Raw genomic sequence first — 17726 nt, 5'->3', positions numbered from 1 at the left:
ATATATATATATATATATATATATATATGATGGCCGTGTGGTTTAATGCGCGTCGCTGTAGTCCTGAGTTGTTGTCTTCCGTGGTTCGAGCTCACGAGACGACGAACTTGTTATCAACTAAAAAATTCCCCTTCAGGGTAACAAATATGAAAATATATTATTTCCGAGGTTGAGTGAATTGGATGTTAAAAAGGTCATTTGTAGCTTAATGCTTGCATATGAATCACGGTGATGTGATAAAATTCATTTATATATATATATATATATATATATATATATATATATATATATATATATATATATATATACATATATATATATAGACCAATTTCTCTACAAGTTTTCTTTTCCTTGAGTCCCACTTTACCATGGAATGCACAGATATTGTTAGAGAAAGTGAGGAATTGAAAGGAGGAATGTGAGGGGGGGAGAAAGGACGAAAGAGAAAGGAAAGAATATGACAAAGAGAAAAGAATCGGAAATAAAAGTGTAAGAATGTGTCTAAATTGAATGGAATATCTAAATTATATATATATGTATATATATATATAAATATATATATATATATATATATTATATATATATATATATATATATATATATATATATATATATATATATATATATATATATATATATATATATATATATATATATATATATATATATATATATATATATATATATATATATATATATATATGTTGCCTAAGCCTGTGGAATAATAGGGGTAAGTTCTGCAAATTTCGTGGATACCGAAGGAAGTGTTTTATATAGAAGTTTTGGCCTCAATAAAAATGTTGACTCGTAGAAATCAGGGGTCCGCCATTAGTGGTAATTTGTGTATCCGGCAGACGCACCTATGAGTCTTTATTTTATTTTTTATTTTACTAAAGGTTTTTCTTTGATAAACTTCAGTACATTCAATATGTCCGTGACTTGTGCTTACTGTTTCAGTCTTTCTTCCATCTTACTTTCCACTTTCTCTTATTTCAAACCTTCTTACTGTCAATTTTCCTTCCAGCGCTGAATAATCTCATAGGTCCCAGTACTTGGCTTTGGCCTAAGTTCTGTATTCTATAGTGTTTTAGGCTCTGGTCCTATTTTCCAAATATGTGTTGTTGAAAGTTTGTACATTTGAGGTCTGATGATAACTATGTATTTATATGATTAAAGTCCCCTTAACAAGAAGTATTGAGAAAGCTTGTGGAAGTTAGTTTAAATCAATTTCTTAAATGATAATAAATACATAATTTGATTTGAATGTGATCAGTTCTTTGGTCTAATTTTTTCTTGGAGTGAATAATGTTTTTTTAATTAAAAATGTCACATATCAAAGCGTCACTTGTATATGATTATCATATGAGTCCTTTTAGTTTCATTAAAACTGTTTATCCTCTTTGCTGAGATTATTAAGTGAATGCTATTGAAAAGATCCGTAGATTAAACGAAGAAAAATACAAAATGCTTTAAAAAATTGGAAGATGTTTATAACATTCATCTTCAGCACATTTCATGCCTAAAAAAATACGTTCATGCTGTAGAAATTTGAAATTATATCCAAAAAATGTTAATCTGAGATCTCCATAGTTCGCAATCATTGCCTGTTCTAAGCCACCAGCAAACTGATCAAAAATCTCCTCGACGAACCCTCGGTAACTACTCGTTCCTTATCTGTAAGTGAAGAATGCGAGAAAGTGCAAATGGAGGCACCTTGGAACGACTCTCGTAAAGTTTAAGTCGTCCACCAAAGAGGTCAGGAGACTGAAGGCTGTAGCAGTCACGACACTGAACATTAAATGATTTTGGGATGTGGAAACACCTTTGCTCGTGGTCTTCATGGCTTCTGGAGTCTCGCCTGCGAATGGGAAGAAGAAGAAGAGTTTGTTTACAAGTGTGGCTATGAGAACGGAGGACAAGATATGATCAGGAAATTTGAAAAAGAAGAAGATTTTTGTTTACAAGCGTGGCGATGAAAACGGAGGACAAGATATGATCAGGAAATTTGAAAAGAGGAAGAGTTTGTTTACAAGCGTGGCGATGAGAATGGAGGACAAGATATGATCAGGAAATTTGAAAAGAAGAAGAGTTTGTTTACAAGTGTGTGGCGATGAGAACGAGGACAGAAGGATCAAGAAATTTGAAAAGAAGAAGAGTTTGTTTACAAGTGTGGCGATGAGAACGGAGGACAAGAAAGACCAAGAAATTTGAAAAGCAGAAGAGTCTGTTTAGAAGTGTGGTGATGAGAACGGAGGACAAGAAGTGACCAACACATTTCAAAAGAAGAAGAAGAGTTTGTTTACAAGAGTGGCAATGAGAACGTAGGACGAGAAGTGACCAGCACATTTGAAAAGAAGAAGACTTTGTTTACAAGTGTGGCGATGAGAACGTAGGACAAGAAGTGATCAGCACATTCGACAAGAAGAAGAAGAATTAGTTTACAAGTGTGGCAATGAGAGTAGAGGACAAGAAATGACCTCAACACATTCAGTTGACTCAAGTGATTCAAATACGACACGTCAGTGATTAAATAATGACATAGAACACTTCTTGAATGTTGATAAACGCACCAGTTACTTGACAGAGACAATCATAAAGCAAAGTAATTAAGTAGCAAGATCTAGGACAGCTTACTCACTTTCCAGGACGTGGACTGCAACGGAGACTCTCTTGGCATTGGCTGGCTTGCAGGAGTATCTTCCTGAGTCTAGCAAAGTCGCGTTGTGCACCAAAAGAGTCGATTTGGTCACGTCTCCCCTGTGCCGAGTGTCCACTTGTATCTCTCGTCCTCCCCTCCTGCCGTAGTTTACTAACTGGAAAAGAAAATAAAAATAAACTAAGATTATCCATGGATAACTTATTCTGAACAGAATAGAAACAGTAGGAAGTGGATTACAAGTGATTCAAGTTATTAGCGGTACTAGAAGCAGAGTAGAATGCGCTTATACTACTATAAGCAACTAAAACTTAACTTCAGATTAGATAGACAATGAAATGATGTCATTAGCAAACACCTTCAAACTGAAGATGCTTTGAAGTTTGTTGAGCGATGTTATCAGGGTGGTTTGGACATGTACGGGGAACAGAAAAGTTTTAAATAAAAAAATGTGTAATTTATTGTTCATAGAACAGGTCCTTGGTTAAACTCGAGTATATCATTATCAGGCCTTTAAAAAGTTTAGTAAATTAACGAAAACAAGATCGTGACGAAAATATAATACAATATAACATATATATATATATATATATATATATATATATATATGTGTGTGTGTGTGTGTGTGTGTGTGTGTATGTGTATGACTGTATATATATGTCATCCTTTCTTCTCTAATAATAATAATAATAATAATAATAATAATATGTAATAATAATAATAATAATAATAATAATAATAATAATAATAATAAACAAAACTTGAACAAGGATCCTTACTTTATCTCTGTGATACCACAGTATGAATTCGGGAGGCGTGGGGCTGAAGTGGACCACGCACGTCAGATTCAGGGTGCTGCCTTTGTCTAAGTAGACGCTACCGTCCCCCAAGAGTTCTGCCGAAGGCACTGAAGGAGAGAAGGGAGTTGGAATAACTGATTTGGAGAAGTCTGAATGTGTTGTAGGATTATGTATATGAATATATATAGGCTATATATGTGTGTGTGCGTATACACAGTATATATACTACTAACTATTTCTTCATCATCATCACTCTATCTCTCTCTCTCTCTCTCTCTCTCTCTCTCTCTCTCTCTCTCTCTCTGTCTAAGATATATATACACAGTATAACAGTATATGTATACTCTCTTTATCATCACCATCATCCTTTTCCTCTCTCTCTCTCTCTCTCTCTCTCTCTCTCTCTCTCTCTCTCTTTGTGTATCCTGTGAAACCATTACCAAAAATTTAACCATACGACAAATGAAGCTTGAGAGGGACAACACTTTAAAAAATATATATTTCAGAAGAGGGACTTCACAGGTTTCGAACGACCCCTCCATTGCAAAAAAAAACAAAAAAACACGAAAGTTATAATTATTGTCCCAATTACAATTATTATTTTGATACATTATAGGCCAACAGGTATGAATCAGGTCGTAATTAGTGGGGTATAAAGGTCAATATAAGGTCAGGACTGACTGGGGGCGGGTTTTATTTAGGAAGAATGCTATTTTGAAATGGGGTTGTATAATTTTAAGGAAATTTTGTATATCTGTGAAAATAAACGTTTGACAACTCAGTTTTCTTTGTATATAAATATAAATGCGTATTATTATATATATATATATATATATATATATATATATATATATATATATATATATATATATATATATATATATATGTTTATATATATACATACATACATACATACATACATACATACATACACCAACGTACATCATACTCACTCCATTATTTTAACATAACCTTTCACTACCTTGAACAGACTTAAACTACCGACTCCCCAGCCCCGTCCCCGTCTCCTCTCTCTCTCTCTCTCTCTCTCTCTCTCTCTCTCTCTCTCTCTCTCTCTCTCTCTCTCTCTACGAACTCACCGACCACTTCGAGCTTGACGCTGACGGCGGTCACGGGTTTCGTCGAGATGGAACACTCGTAGTAGCCGGAGTCCGTCGGCTCCGGGCGCCTTAGGACCAGGACCCAGTCTCCTGACGAAGGATCTCTGTGGGCGGAGAACCTCTCGTCGTTCGTGAACGTGAAGGACCCCACCGTCAGGACGTGGAGGTCCTTGTGTCGAATCCAGGATACCTGGTGGTGGGCGATGGAACGGATGTTTGAGAATTATTATTATTATATTATTATTATTTATTTATTTAATTATTTATTTATTTTAGGTGTTGTAGCAAGGTATGTTAAAAGAGTCAGTAGTTGAGAATTATTATTATTATTATTATTATTATTATTATTATTATTATTATTATTATTATTATTATTATTATTATTATGTTTTATTTGTTTATTTACTTATTTATTTAGGAGGTGACAAATGTAGCAAAGGGTATGTTAAAAGAGTGAATGGTTGAGAATTATTATTATTATTATTATTATTATTATTATTATTATTATTATTATTATTATTGTTTTATTTGCTTTTTTACTTATTTGATTTATTTAGGAGGTAATCTGTAAAGGGTATTTAAAAGAGTCAATTTATTAAATTATTATTATTATTATTATTATTATTATTATTATTATTATTATTATTATTGCAAAGTTTGTTAAAGAAGCTGGACAGCTAAGTAGGACGAGAATAAAGGACACAGGCGAAAAGTAAAAGCCAAAAGGTAGTGCAGCTATGTCATAACGGCGTTGGGGATTACTTTTGACACTGCCTACAGTGCACCCCGCAGAAGCCCCTAAGGACCTCAGGACTTACCGACTTGGCCCCGAGGTTCCTCGCTTTGCAGGGCAGGAGTGCCGGAGCCCCCACGGCAGCAAGAACGGACGTGGGCGTGTCCTTGGCGAAATGAGGTACCCTAGGGGGCGAGGCGTTGATACCTTCCCCTAGGACCCTCAGGGATGTCCCTGAGGTCACTTTATTTCGGTTGGGCTTCCCGCGTACCTTGCTGTCTACGACCAACATGTCAGCTGGAAAACAGAGATGAATGATAAGTTAACAGAAATTTCAAATAAGTTAATAGAAATTTCAAATTATTCTACGAAAGGCCTCTGGCAAAAGCAGCTCTTGTTTACATTCTAGGACTGAAGGAAACCTGAGAGATAATACAGGAGGACGAGAATTGAGCCTGGCAAAGAAGGAAGACATAAACCAGCTCCCTGGAAAGAGGGGAGCTGTCTGGCAAGAATGAATAATAACTTGATAAAGATTTTAAATTGTAATGCCCAAGGCCTTTGGCGAAAGCAGCTCTTGTTTACACTCTAGAACCGAAGAAACTTGAGAGTGAATACAGAAGGATGAGAACTGAGCTTGGCAAAGAAGGAAGACATAAACCAGCCTCCTGGAAAGAGGGAAGCTGTATAGCAAAGAATGAATAATAACTTCACAGAAATTTCAAATTATTCTAGAAAAGGCCTCTGGCAAAAGCAGCTCTTGTTTGAGACTGAAGGAAGCAGGCTGAGAGAGAGCCTGAGGAGGATTAGAACTGAGCCTGGCCAAGAAGGAAGACATAAACCAGCTTCCTGGAAAGAGGGAAGTTGTCTGGCTAAGAAGGAACTGACAGACCACTCTCCTGGAAGAGAGAATCTATTGCTAAGGATAAAGAGGGGAGACAGACTTGACTTCCAGAAAGAGTTAGAAAGCTGTAATTTGCTTGGAGGAAAGAGATAGACCTTCCCCTAAAAGCAGATAAGCAATATTAGAGGATTAAGACATGTTTATCACCTAGGAAGAAATGATAGGCCTAACTGCTATAAAGAAAAAAGCTGTTGGAGAGGACAAAAATTCTATGAATGACTAAAACAAAGGAAAAGAGAAGCATTTCTTCTCAGCAGATATTTTATGTTGGGAAGGGGAGAAAGGTCCCAGAAATTGTTACTGAAAGGAACGTAGGCCTATTTAATGTGTATTCCTGAAAATAGTGGACTATAGAAAATACCTTGATTACATATCTACTGTATCACGTGACACCCATATCATATTTGTAGGAAAACTTTGTTGCTAAGTTAATTTGTCCCTTTCCATTTCGGTACAATATTATTGTCAGATTAAAAGGATCTATTTATTGATTCAGTGATGGAATTTTTTTCAAGACTTCAGGAAAGCTTAGGAAAGTGCCTGAAATATAAATATATATCAGATGAAGAGACCTTTGGCAACTCAATGATGGATATGATATTATACTTGTACTTAGGAAAGGAGAAATATATATATATATATATACACACATATATAAACCTTCTCGCAAAAAGGAATATGGAGGCAATATTAGATTTATACTGAGAGCAAAAGTGAACAAGTAAAAATCTTTTGTAAATCCCTCGAGGTTCAGGACGAAGGGGGAGTCAGAGAGAATGTGAAAAAGAGAGAAAGAAAAACCACATGCAAATTTCTGCACTGAGAGAGAGAGAGAGAGAGAGAGAGAGAGAGAGAGAGAGAGAGAGAGAGAGAGTCCCAGCAAGGGACAAGCCCAAAGATATTACAGGTATGTAAAGCAACTAATTCCTGGATTCCCAGAGGAATGGTTCTCTGTTCTCTCTCTCTCTCTCTCTCTCTCTCTCTCTCTCTCTCTCTCGTCGGCTCAGGATGCAAGGGCTGTGGTGGGGGGGGGAGTACTTTTAGGAGACGCATTTGTTAATTAAGGCATTCCTGGAAGTATGTCTTGAGTAATATACGGTACGTTGGAATAGTGAAAGATATAAGTCATCCACGTATATATGAAATCAGAATTCCAGATGATATCTTTAGTTAAATTACGTGTATGTATGTATATATATATATATATATATATATATATATATATATATATATATATATATATATATATATATATATATATGTATGTATATACACACTATAAAAAATAGCCTGCTAGTTGCTTCTGGGAGTTACAGATAAAAAAAAAAGACGTGTACAAGAAAAATGGGAATTTATATGCTTCGGTAAATTCTCTGAAATTTCAGTCCTCGTTGTGTTCAACCTCGAGGTATTACACTTAACAGCTGACTTTTTTTTTTTTTATAGGAGCTGTCGTTATTTAACTCTTCTTCTTCTTCTTCTTCTTCTTCTTCTTCTTCTTCTTCTTCTTCTTCTTGTTCTTCTTCTTCTTCTAATTATTCTTCTTCTTCTTATTATTATTATTATTATTATTATTATTATTATTATTATTATTATTATTATTATTATTATTATTATTCAAGTAGTGTATTACAGTAAAGATAAAGAGTTGTAGTTTTAGAAATATTATGTATTTAGTGAATAACAAAGGAATCACTTATATATCACTTTCATATATTATTATTATTATTATTATTATTATTATTATTATTATTATTATTATTATTATTATTATTAAAGTTGTTTACCAGAGTAACGATGATAAAGAACTCTTATTTTTATAATAAATAATAAAAGTAGAATTCATATATCACTTCACTTAATATTTGTACTTCAAGCCAAGGCCTTAATGCAGATATCAAGTGTCTCATCTCTAATTCATTTGCACTGTAGGCATTACTTAAGGTTCTTTGCAGCGTGCCTTCGGCCCTAAGCTTTGCAACCCCCTTTCGTTTCTTTTACTGTACCCCTTTCATATTCTTATTCCATCCTCTCCACCATCTCCTGACAATTGATTCATTGTGCAACTGCTTTGAGGTTTTCCTCCCGTTACACCTTTTACTGTCCATTTCCGTTTCAGCGCTGAATGACCTCATATGTCCCAGTGCTTGGCCATTGGCCTAAATTCTATATTTAATTCAGTTCAATCCTAATTCTTTTATGGTTTAAACTTGTCAACTCTGAGCTTAGAATTTCGAACTTGTCTTGATGAATATGAGTAGAATTTTTCGAAGTAAATATTTTATCTTTCATTTCAAAAAAGCTTCCAGAATTGAAGAGGAGAAATTGGAAGCAGAGGAAATTTGAAGGGTGTAACAGGAAGAAAGTCTCGCAGTTGCACTACGAAACAATTGTTAGGAGAGAGTTGTAGAAAGTAAGAAGGAAGAAAGAGAGTATAAATGGTGGTGCAGAAGAAGGAATGAAAGGGGTTGCAGCTAGGGGTCGAAGGGACGCTGCTAAGAACCTTGAGCAATGCCTACAGTGCACTGCGTGAGGTGCGCTGATGGCACTAAACCACTACGGGACAGATTCAATGACCAAAGATCCTGAGTACTTACCAAAGAGGAGTAGGGAGGCGACGCGAAGGAGTTTGTAGCTTAACATACTTGGTGACTTTAGAATCTATGGTTGTTTGTGGTTTCCCTTAGGACTTCTCAGTCCTTGAAGTCCGACGTCGCCTGCAAATGGAAAGAAAAATGTTTAAGTATGTTTTTGGTGATATTTTCTTTCGATATAAAGCTTCGGTATATTTTTGGTAATATTTTCTTTCATTGAAAAGATTTTTCTTTCGATAAAGGTTTCAGAATAATTTTTGGGTGATATTTTCTTTAATTGAAAAGTTTCAGATTTTTGTGATATTTTTTTCAGTACAAAGTTTCAGAATATTTTTGGTAATATTTTCTTTAATCGAAAAGTTTCAGATTTTTGGTAGTATTTACTTTAATTAAAAAGTTTCAGATTTTTTGGGATATTTTCTTCCAATAAAAAGTTTCAGAATATTTTTGCTGAAATTTTCTTTAATTGAAAAGTTTAAGATTCTTGGTGGTATCTTTCGATAAAAAGTTCCAGAATATTTTTGGTAACATTTTCTTTCATCAAAAGTTTTCAGGATATTTTTGGTAATATTATCTTTCAATAGAAGGTATCTTTAAGTTGAACCTCAAGAAACATTATTCTGTGCAAATATAGGTTTAATAGATATGCAGATTTTTGTTCCATATAACTTTTTTTTTAGTTTTATATTATGGTACAAAATAGGTAAATATAGATTTTTGTTCCATAATAACTTTCTTTTAATTTTATATTATGTTACAAAATAGGTAAAAATAGATTTTTGTTCCATAATAACTTTGTTTCAGTTTTATATTATGGAACAACACAAGTAAATATAGATTTTTGTTCCATAATAACTTTGTTTCAATTTTATATTATGGTACAAAATAGGTAATATAGATTTTTGTTCCATAATAACTTTCTTTTAATTTTATATTATGGTACAAAATAGGTAAATATAGATTTTTTGTTCCATGATAAATTTCTTTTAATTTTATATTATGGTACAAAATAGGTAAATATAGATTTTTGTTCCATAATAACTTTCTTTTCATTTTATATTATGGTACAAAATAGGTAAATATAGAATTTTGTTCCATAATAACTTTCTTTTCATTTTATATTATGGTACAAAATAGGTGAATATAGATTTTTGATTTTTGTTCAATTTTATATTATAACAATAAGTAAATATAGATTTTTCAATTTTTTATTATATATTATGGTACACAATAGGTAGATATAGATTTTTGTTCCATAATAACTTTGTTTCAGTTTTATATTATGGTACACAATAGGTAGATATAGATTTTTGTTCCATAGTAACTTTGTTTCAATTTTATATTATGGTACACAATAAGTAAATATAGAGTTTTGTTCCATAATAACTTTTAATTTTATATTATGGTACAAAACAGGTGAATCTAGATTTTTGTTCCATAAAAACTTTTAATTTTATATCACGGTACAAAACAGGTAAACATAGATTTTTGTTCCACAGTAACTTCCTTTTAGTTCCATACTACAGCTTGGAATAAGTCAGTACATTTTTCTCTCGGAAAGTGTCATGCTAAATTGAAATTCCTGTGGGGGAAACTGTACTGGGCAATTAGGAAGGCACCAAACTGATTCCATTTCTGTTTCCATGCGGCAGTTTGTTGTTCTATGTTGTTTCTCCTTCATGAAGGTTCTCCAAGGCTAGGTTGTGATTCCACAACTACAATTTGTGTTTTGTTATTGTAGTTTCTCTTCTTTTTGTATTTCCCTTTACTTCCTCTTACTTCTTCCTAATGAACACCATATTCTTTTTAGGAAGCTTGAATTTCAAGTCAATGGCCCCTGTGGGCTTGTTCCATATGAATAGGGTTCATCTACTGAATAATAATAATAATAATAATAATAATAATAATAATAATAATAATAATAATAATAATAATAATAATAATAATAATAATAATAATAATAATATTTTTCAGCATAAAATTTGTTTAAAATCTATATTTTAAATGAATAATAATAATAATAATAAAATAATATAATAATAATAATAAAATAAATAATAATATGCCATATTTATATGGCGTATTATTATTGTATTATTATTATTATTATTATTATTATTATTATTATTATTATTATTATTATTATTATTATTTCTTTAAGATAAATATTTTAAAATTTGCTGCTGAAAAATTTTTGTTACTACTATTATAATAATAATAATAATAATAATAATAATAATAATAATAATAATAATAATAATAATAATAATAATAATAAAGACCATTAGTATCCTTCCCTTCAAACTAATATTTCCAGAGAGAGAGAGAGAGAGAGAGAGAAAGAGAGAGAGAGAGAGAGAGAGAGAGAGAGAGAGAGCGAGAGGGAGAGAGACGCCATTGATCTATCACACGTCTTTCATGGAACAGGTATTGACCAGGTACAGTCCTGGGAAGAGAAGCTGGGATAGTTGGAACGGGAAGATGAAAGGATAAAAATGAACAGGCAACTGACAACGCGATTGCAAGCAGATAGGGAGATGGAAGATGGAATATGGAGAGAGAGAGAGAGAGAGAGAGAGAGAGAGAGAGAGAGAGAGAGAGAGAGAGAGAGAGAGAGAGTTTAAGTTTAAGTATACCTTAGTTTTACCAGACCACTGAGTTGATTAACAGCTCTCCTAGGGCTGGCCCGAAGGGTTAGACTTATTTTACGTGGCCAAGAACCAGCTGGTTACTTAGCAACGGGACCTGCAGCTTATTGTGGAATCCGAACCACATTATAGCGAGAAATGAATTTCTATCACCAGAAATAAATTCCTCTAACTCTTCATCAGCCGGACGGGGAATCGAACTCCGGCCCAGCGAGTGACAGTCCACAGCTCTACCGACTCACCCAACGAAGAGCTGAGAGAGAGAGAGAGAGAGAGAGAGAGAGAGAGAGAGAGAGAGAGAGAGAGAGAGACACTCAAATATATATGTATATATATATGAGATATATATACATATATATATATATATATATATATATATATATATATATATATATATATATATATATATATATATATATATATATATATATATATATATATATATATATATATAATAAATATATAAACACAAACATAAACACACACAATGACAGACATTATCCCAAAATATCCTAAAAAAAAAACGCATTCTGTTCCTTAATATATTTCAGCGTAGAATAACATAAATCTTGTGAAGGATAAATCCATCCTAAGTGATTTGTCTAAAAAAACTATTTGGTTAGAAAAAAACACTTGGTTTTAATTCCCCTGATGTAAAAAAAAAAGGAAAAAAATAATCCTTAGAATTCGGGAAATCATTTTTCCAAGCGAAAAAAAAAAGAGAGAAATTTTTGTTTCATTTGTAATTCTAGTTTGAATTTTTTTTTTTTTTTCAAAATTGTATCGTCATTTGTTTCATGAAAAAACATTATTCTTTTATGTCTGAAAGGAAGGTTCGCTTTTTGCTGATTTTTAATTGAATTTATTTTTTTATCTTCGCGCTGTAAAATGCTCGTATGAAATGCTCATTTCTCCGCTTAAATGTATTAAAAATGAAACTTTGTTCATGAGGGAAAGATAAACAAATCATATGAATGATTAATATTCATATCCAGTTATTATTTGCAGATTATTGTTTGTTATTTTGCGATTTGTCTGTTCGAGAGATAATGATATAGGAACTTCTACAAGTTAAGCTGTCATGATTCTTTACGAATACGGATCATGTAATTAATGCTTCAAATATGGTTCTCTAAAGGTTAAATGATGGCGTAGATAATTCAGAAAATAATAAAAGAGAGAGAGAGAGAGAGAGAGAGAGAGAGAGAGAGAGAGAGAGAGAGAGAGAGAAGAGAGAGAGGTCCAAAAAAGAAGGAACAGGAGTGGATGCAAGTAAAGAAATAGAGAGAGAGAGAGAGAGAGAGAGAGAGAGAGGTCCAAAGAGAGAGGTCCAAAAAGCAACGGCACAGAAGTGGATGCAAGTAAAAGAGAGAGAGAGAGAGAGAGAGAGAGAGAGAGAGAGAGAGAGAGAGAGAGAGAGAGAGAGAGAGGAGTCCAGAAAAGAAAAGGAACAGAAGTGGATGCAAGTAAGAGAGAGAGAGAGAGAGAGAGAGAGAGAGAGAGAGAGAGAGAGGAGGTCCAGAAAAAGAAAAGGAACAGAAGTGGATGCAAGTAAGAGAGAGAGAGAGAGAGAGAGAGAGAGAGAGAGAGAGAGAGAGAGAGAGAGAGAGAGAGAGAGAGAGAATATATTGACATTCCATACCAGGCGCCAAATGACTTTATTAAATAGGAAAGTGGGAGTGAAATTAAGGTGACGCCAGAGTGAAGTAATTCAACAAAACCGGAAGTACGCCAATCACAGACCAAGGACAAAAGATAAACGAATTGTTAATGAATGAATAAATAGATAAATAAATAGAAAAATTAAATAGATAAAAAAAAGCCATATAGCCTTCGACTAGACTTAACTAGCCATAGGCCTATTTCTAGATTACAACTAGCCACAGGCCTATTTCTTGATTACAGCTAGCCATAGGCCTATTTCTAGATTACAACTAGCCACAGGCCTATTTCTTGATTACAGCTAGCCATAGGCCTATTTCTAGATTACAGCTAGCCATAGGCCTATTTCTAGATTACAACTAGCCACAAACCTATTTCTAGATTAGGCTACAGCTAGCCATAGATTACAGCTAACCATAGGCCTATTTCTAGATTACAACTAGCCATAGGCCTGTTTCTAGATTACAGCTAGCCATAGGCCTGTTTCTAGATTACAACCAGCCATAGGCCTATTTCTAGATTACAAAACATTGAATGTTAGTCGTTGTGTTTGCATACATCTTTAGAATGAGACAGGTTAAGAATGTCGAAATTTGTGTAAATAAAATCTGAAAGAACATTCGCTGTTTTCGTAATATGCGTAAAAATGATAGAACAATACAGAATATACGTAGAATCTAGAATAATATAGAATTGTTATACGTTAACTCAGAGTAGTGTACCCTAAAATCTGGCTATATGAATAAAATCAGAAAAAATATTCGCTTTTTTCATAATAAGCACAAAACAACGCTGAATTTTTACACACAAATTCAAGAAATTGTTCGCTAAAGTTTATGTAAATGATTTTGGAAAAAATATTCGCTTTGCTGTAATATGAATAAAATAATCCTGAATTTTTACACATAACCTCAAAATATTGTTCGCTTTTTCGTAATATGCATAAAATAATTTTGACTGTATACATAAATCTAAAACAGTATTTACTAAAATTTATATGAATTATTTTAGAAAAAAACTTCGCTCTTCCGTAATATTTACAATGTAGAAATTTTATACGCTAATTCAAAACAGTGTTCACTAAAATCTAGACAAATGATTTATAAAAAATATTTGTGGTGGTTTTCGTGATGAATAATATACGGTATAGCATCTAAAAATTTCCCTGTAGATAAAATAATACAAAGTAGTACAAAGTTTGTAGTTGCACGCAAAAATAACAATGGCTTTTGTAGAAAATTCTGCTGAATTGGCAAATATACCTTCATCGTTTAATATAACAGACTTGAAATCCTTTATAGCAGCCTAATTACACAGAAAATGCATTAGGCAGTGTAATTAAGTTTCAAGTGCTAAATGTAGTCTCGTGCACTAAAGATAATTTAGAAAAAAAAGTAATGCATGAACGCACAGTGCCTTTCAAATATACATTAACGTGATTACCTTACATTGTAGTGCTTCTGTGTTAAGGTATAAAGGTATAAATATGCTTTGTAGAGGAGTTGGTTGCTACGGGAGTTCTAATATGTTGGGAAATTGTGTGATCGACTTTGATGAAAAGCTAGAATCTTGTAAAAGATAGCAAGACTAAAGTAAACTAGATAATTATCTTTATAATCAGGAGATAGAGAAATAAATAAATAAGTAAATTAATTAATTAATAAATAAATAAAAATATTCGAGTTAACATCGATGTGCAGTCGTAAAAAAAATCAACATTCAAAAATAATTTTAAGTTAAATAATTGATGAATATATATTAAATAAATTTATTATATAAGATATATATATATATATTATATATATATATATATATATATATATATATATATATATATATATATATATATAATATATATATATATATATATATATATACTAATATATATACTCTCTCTATAATGTGTGTGTGTGTGTACATGTGTGTGTGTGTACACACACATATACACTCTACACATACTGTATATACTGTATTTTCTAATTAAGTTATATTATTAATTTTAATTCTGTTAAAATGTTATTAATTCTGCATTGCATATATATATATATATATATATATAAATATATATATATATATATATATATATTATATATTGTATATATATATATATATATATATTGTTTATATATATATTATGTAAAAATTTTCATCGTGTCTCAACCATATCTACTTGCACTTTTAGCATATCTTCGTATTTTTTAAAACTATTCAAATCAATAATAGAAATTCGTTTTAGTTTTCCTTGTGAAGATTTAAACTTACCCAGGATAATTGTCGACGTTTTCCTTTAAATTTGTTTTATTAAAAACTATATTTCCACATAGCAGATGACGTCTTGAGGTCAGTAAAATCACTATGACGAGTTAATTTGCACATATGCGATACATGCCGCATTTTTGTATCGTGTTTTATCAGCGCGAATTTTACAAATTATTAAAGTTTTACAACTTTCTAATTATTATATTAGTTCTGCGCACCATAACTCGATGTTATGTTAATCAGACTATATTTCTTCGATAAATATTTTAATAGTTTACGTTACACTTTTTATATTTATTGTTTGGGAACAGATTTCATGCAAAGTCGAGCCGAAAATGTTGCACGAAAAATCAGACACTCACACTCGCTCAGACCTGGGCGATCACTGATTGCATTGTTGATTCTGGCAACTTGAACTCCGTGCCCGAATCGTACTGGTCACTTCGTTTGATATTACTAATGTATACAATTTAACCTCAGTTGTTTTAAAGTTTAATTTATCTTAGAAAACCCGTTTAAAAATATTAAATCAACTTCTGAATGTCTATCATGGCAATAATAGCCCAGAATCGTGAAATATGGCTCAATATTGCGTACCATCCCGTACGTCTGGCAGAACCGTATCATCTAACTGAGGAACGCACATACAAACTCACGCATTCAGAACTGGACCGGCTTTTAAGAAAGATATCAGCCTTCCTTAACTCTTGTCGAAACCTATTGGTCCACGCCTTCAATGAGAGCAATTCTCGGTCTGAAAGGTCCTGGGTAATTATCCTTATAGGTCATATAGTCGCTTGGTAATTGTTACGTCATAGTTTCCATTAGGTCATATTGCATGATTTAACGAACTAAAGCAAAATGCAATGGAAATATTTCTTTAAACGTTATTTTAGCCTTCAATAATTTTTTTTTATATTTATTTCCTTTAATAAGTTATTACTTCATATACTGTTTTATCCTTCAGTTTTTTTTATTTATTTTATATTTATTTTACTTAATAATTCAGTACACTTCAGAGGTAAAAATATCACGTAGTACCATAAGAATATTGAACGTATAAACAGAGAAAAGCACTAAATTAAAATCTTCGGCTTTCTTTAGAATCCCAGTCGATGATCGATACATTGTGGGGATCAGATTAGGGGATTTAAAAGAAGAGGAATTTGAAAGGGGGATTTTTGAAAGGTTAGGCCCAGGCCTAAGCTCAGATCTCAACGGTCGTGGGGTGAAAGTGACGCTGGATAAAGTAAAATCCGTTTTTTTTTTCACAAAATACCAATGGATTTATTCAAAAAAATTAACAGAACCACAGAATATGGCTGATAAAATATGAAAGATATTAAAATTTAACGAATAAACGTCAGTAAATAATAAATACTCTAGACACATAAACCACTTGTACATACATTAGGTAAAGTGTGAGGGTAACAGCCTCATCCCTTCATAGATATCTTTGTAATTAATAGATTTTTGAATGATTTAAATAAAGACTTCGTCTGGACGCAAATCCTTGGTTTTACTTAATACTTAATAGCAAATTATTATTACTTCTGTTTTGATTCTCTTCGGGGAATTTTGATTCTCTTTTGGAGAGAGAGAGAGAGAGAGAGAGAGAGAGAGAGAGAGAGAGAGAGAGAGAGAGAGAGAGAGAGAGAGAGAGAATAACCTATATCATCTTTTTAACTTTGCCAATCATATTCGTCTTTAAATCAAAGAGACCACACAAAAGTTCCTAAGAGAGAGAGAGAGAGAGAGAGAGAGAGAGAGAGAGAGAGAGAGAGAGAGAGAGAGAGAGTAATATCCCATCTTTTTGAGCTTTGTAAGACATATTCATCTGTGAAGCAGAGAGAACTGCATAAAAGAGTTCAGAGAGGAGAGAGAGAGAGAGAGAGAGAGAGAGAGAGAGAGAGAGAGAGAGAGAGAGTATCTTGTGTCATCTTTTGAACTTTGAAGCAGGGAGACCGCATAAAAAGTTCATGAGAGAGAGAGAGAGAGAGAGTAATATCCTATATCATTTTTGAACTTTGTAAATCATATTAATCTTTGAAGCAGAGAGACCGCATAAAAAGTTCATGTGAGAGAGAGAGAGGTTGTTCGTGTTTTGACAGTAAAAAAAGTCGGTTTTTTTTTTTCAACGCTAATAACTAAATAAGAGTTTCATCTTGGCTGCAATTAAAGTATGGAATAATTTACCTAGTGCAGTTGTGGAATCTTCTGACCTCCAAATGTTGAAACGAGCTGCTGACGTCTGCTAAATTTCATGTGTATCGGTTTTATTTGCTATTCCCTTGTATTTATTCGTTTATCACCTTTTAATTACCTTTTCTCTCTCTTGGGTTTACAAGG

The 17726-nt window shown here is 32.6% G+C and overlaps 1 protein-coding gene across 1 annotated transcript; it reads right to left on the bottom strand.

The window, feature by feature from the left end:
• Positions 1-1468: 1468 nt before the first annotated feature.
• LOC136855258 (zwei Ig domain protein zig-8-like) lies at positions 1469-15764 on the bottom strand. The gene is made up of 7 exons (XM_067132156.1): positions 15381-15764; positions 8812-8931; positions 5396-5607; positions 4557-4767; positions 3436-3563; positions 2639-2813; positions 1469-1858 (listed from the first exon to the last, which is right to left on the bottom strand). Exons 2-7 carry the CDS (start codon positions 8855-8857, stop codon positions 1671-1673), a joined length of 960 nt encoding a protein of 319 aa, XP_066988257.1. The 5' UTR covers positions 8858-8931; positions 15381-15764; the 3' UTR covers positions 1469-1670.
• Between the last annotated feature and the right edge of the window lie 1962 nt (positions 15765-17726).

Source organism: Macrobrachium rosenbergii, chromosome 31 (genome assembly GCF_040412425.1).
Source record: "Macrobrachium rosenbergii isolate ZJJX-2024 chromosome 31, ASM4041242v1, whole genome shotgun sequence".
NCBI lineage: Eukaryota > Metazoa > Arthropoda > Malacostraca > Decapoda > Palaemonidae > Macrobrachium > Macrobrachium rosenbergii.
The sequence above is the reverse complement of the archived record's forward strand: the minus strand, read 5'-3'. Positions and strand labels throughout refer to the sequence as shown.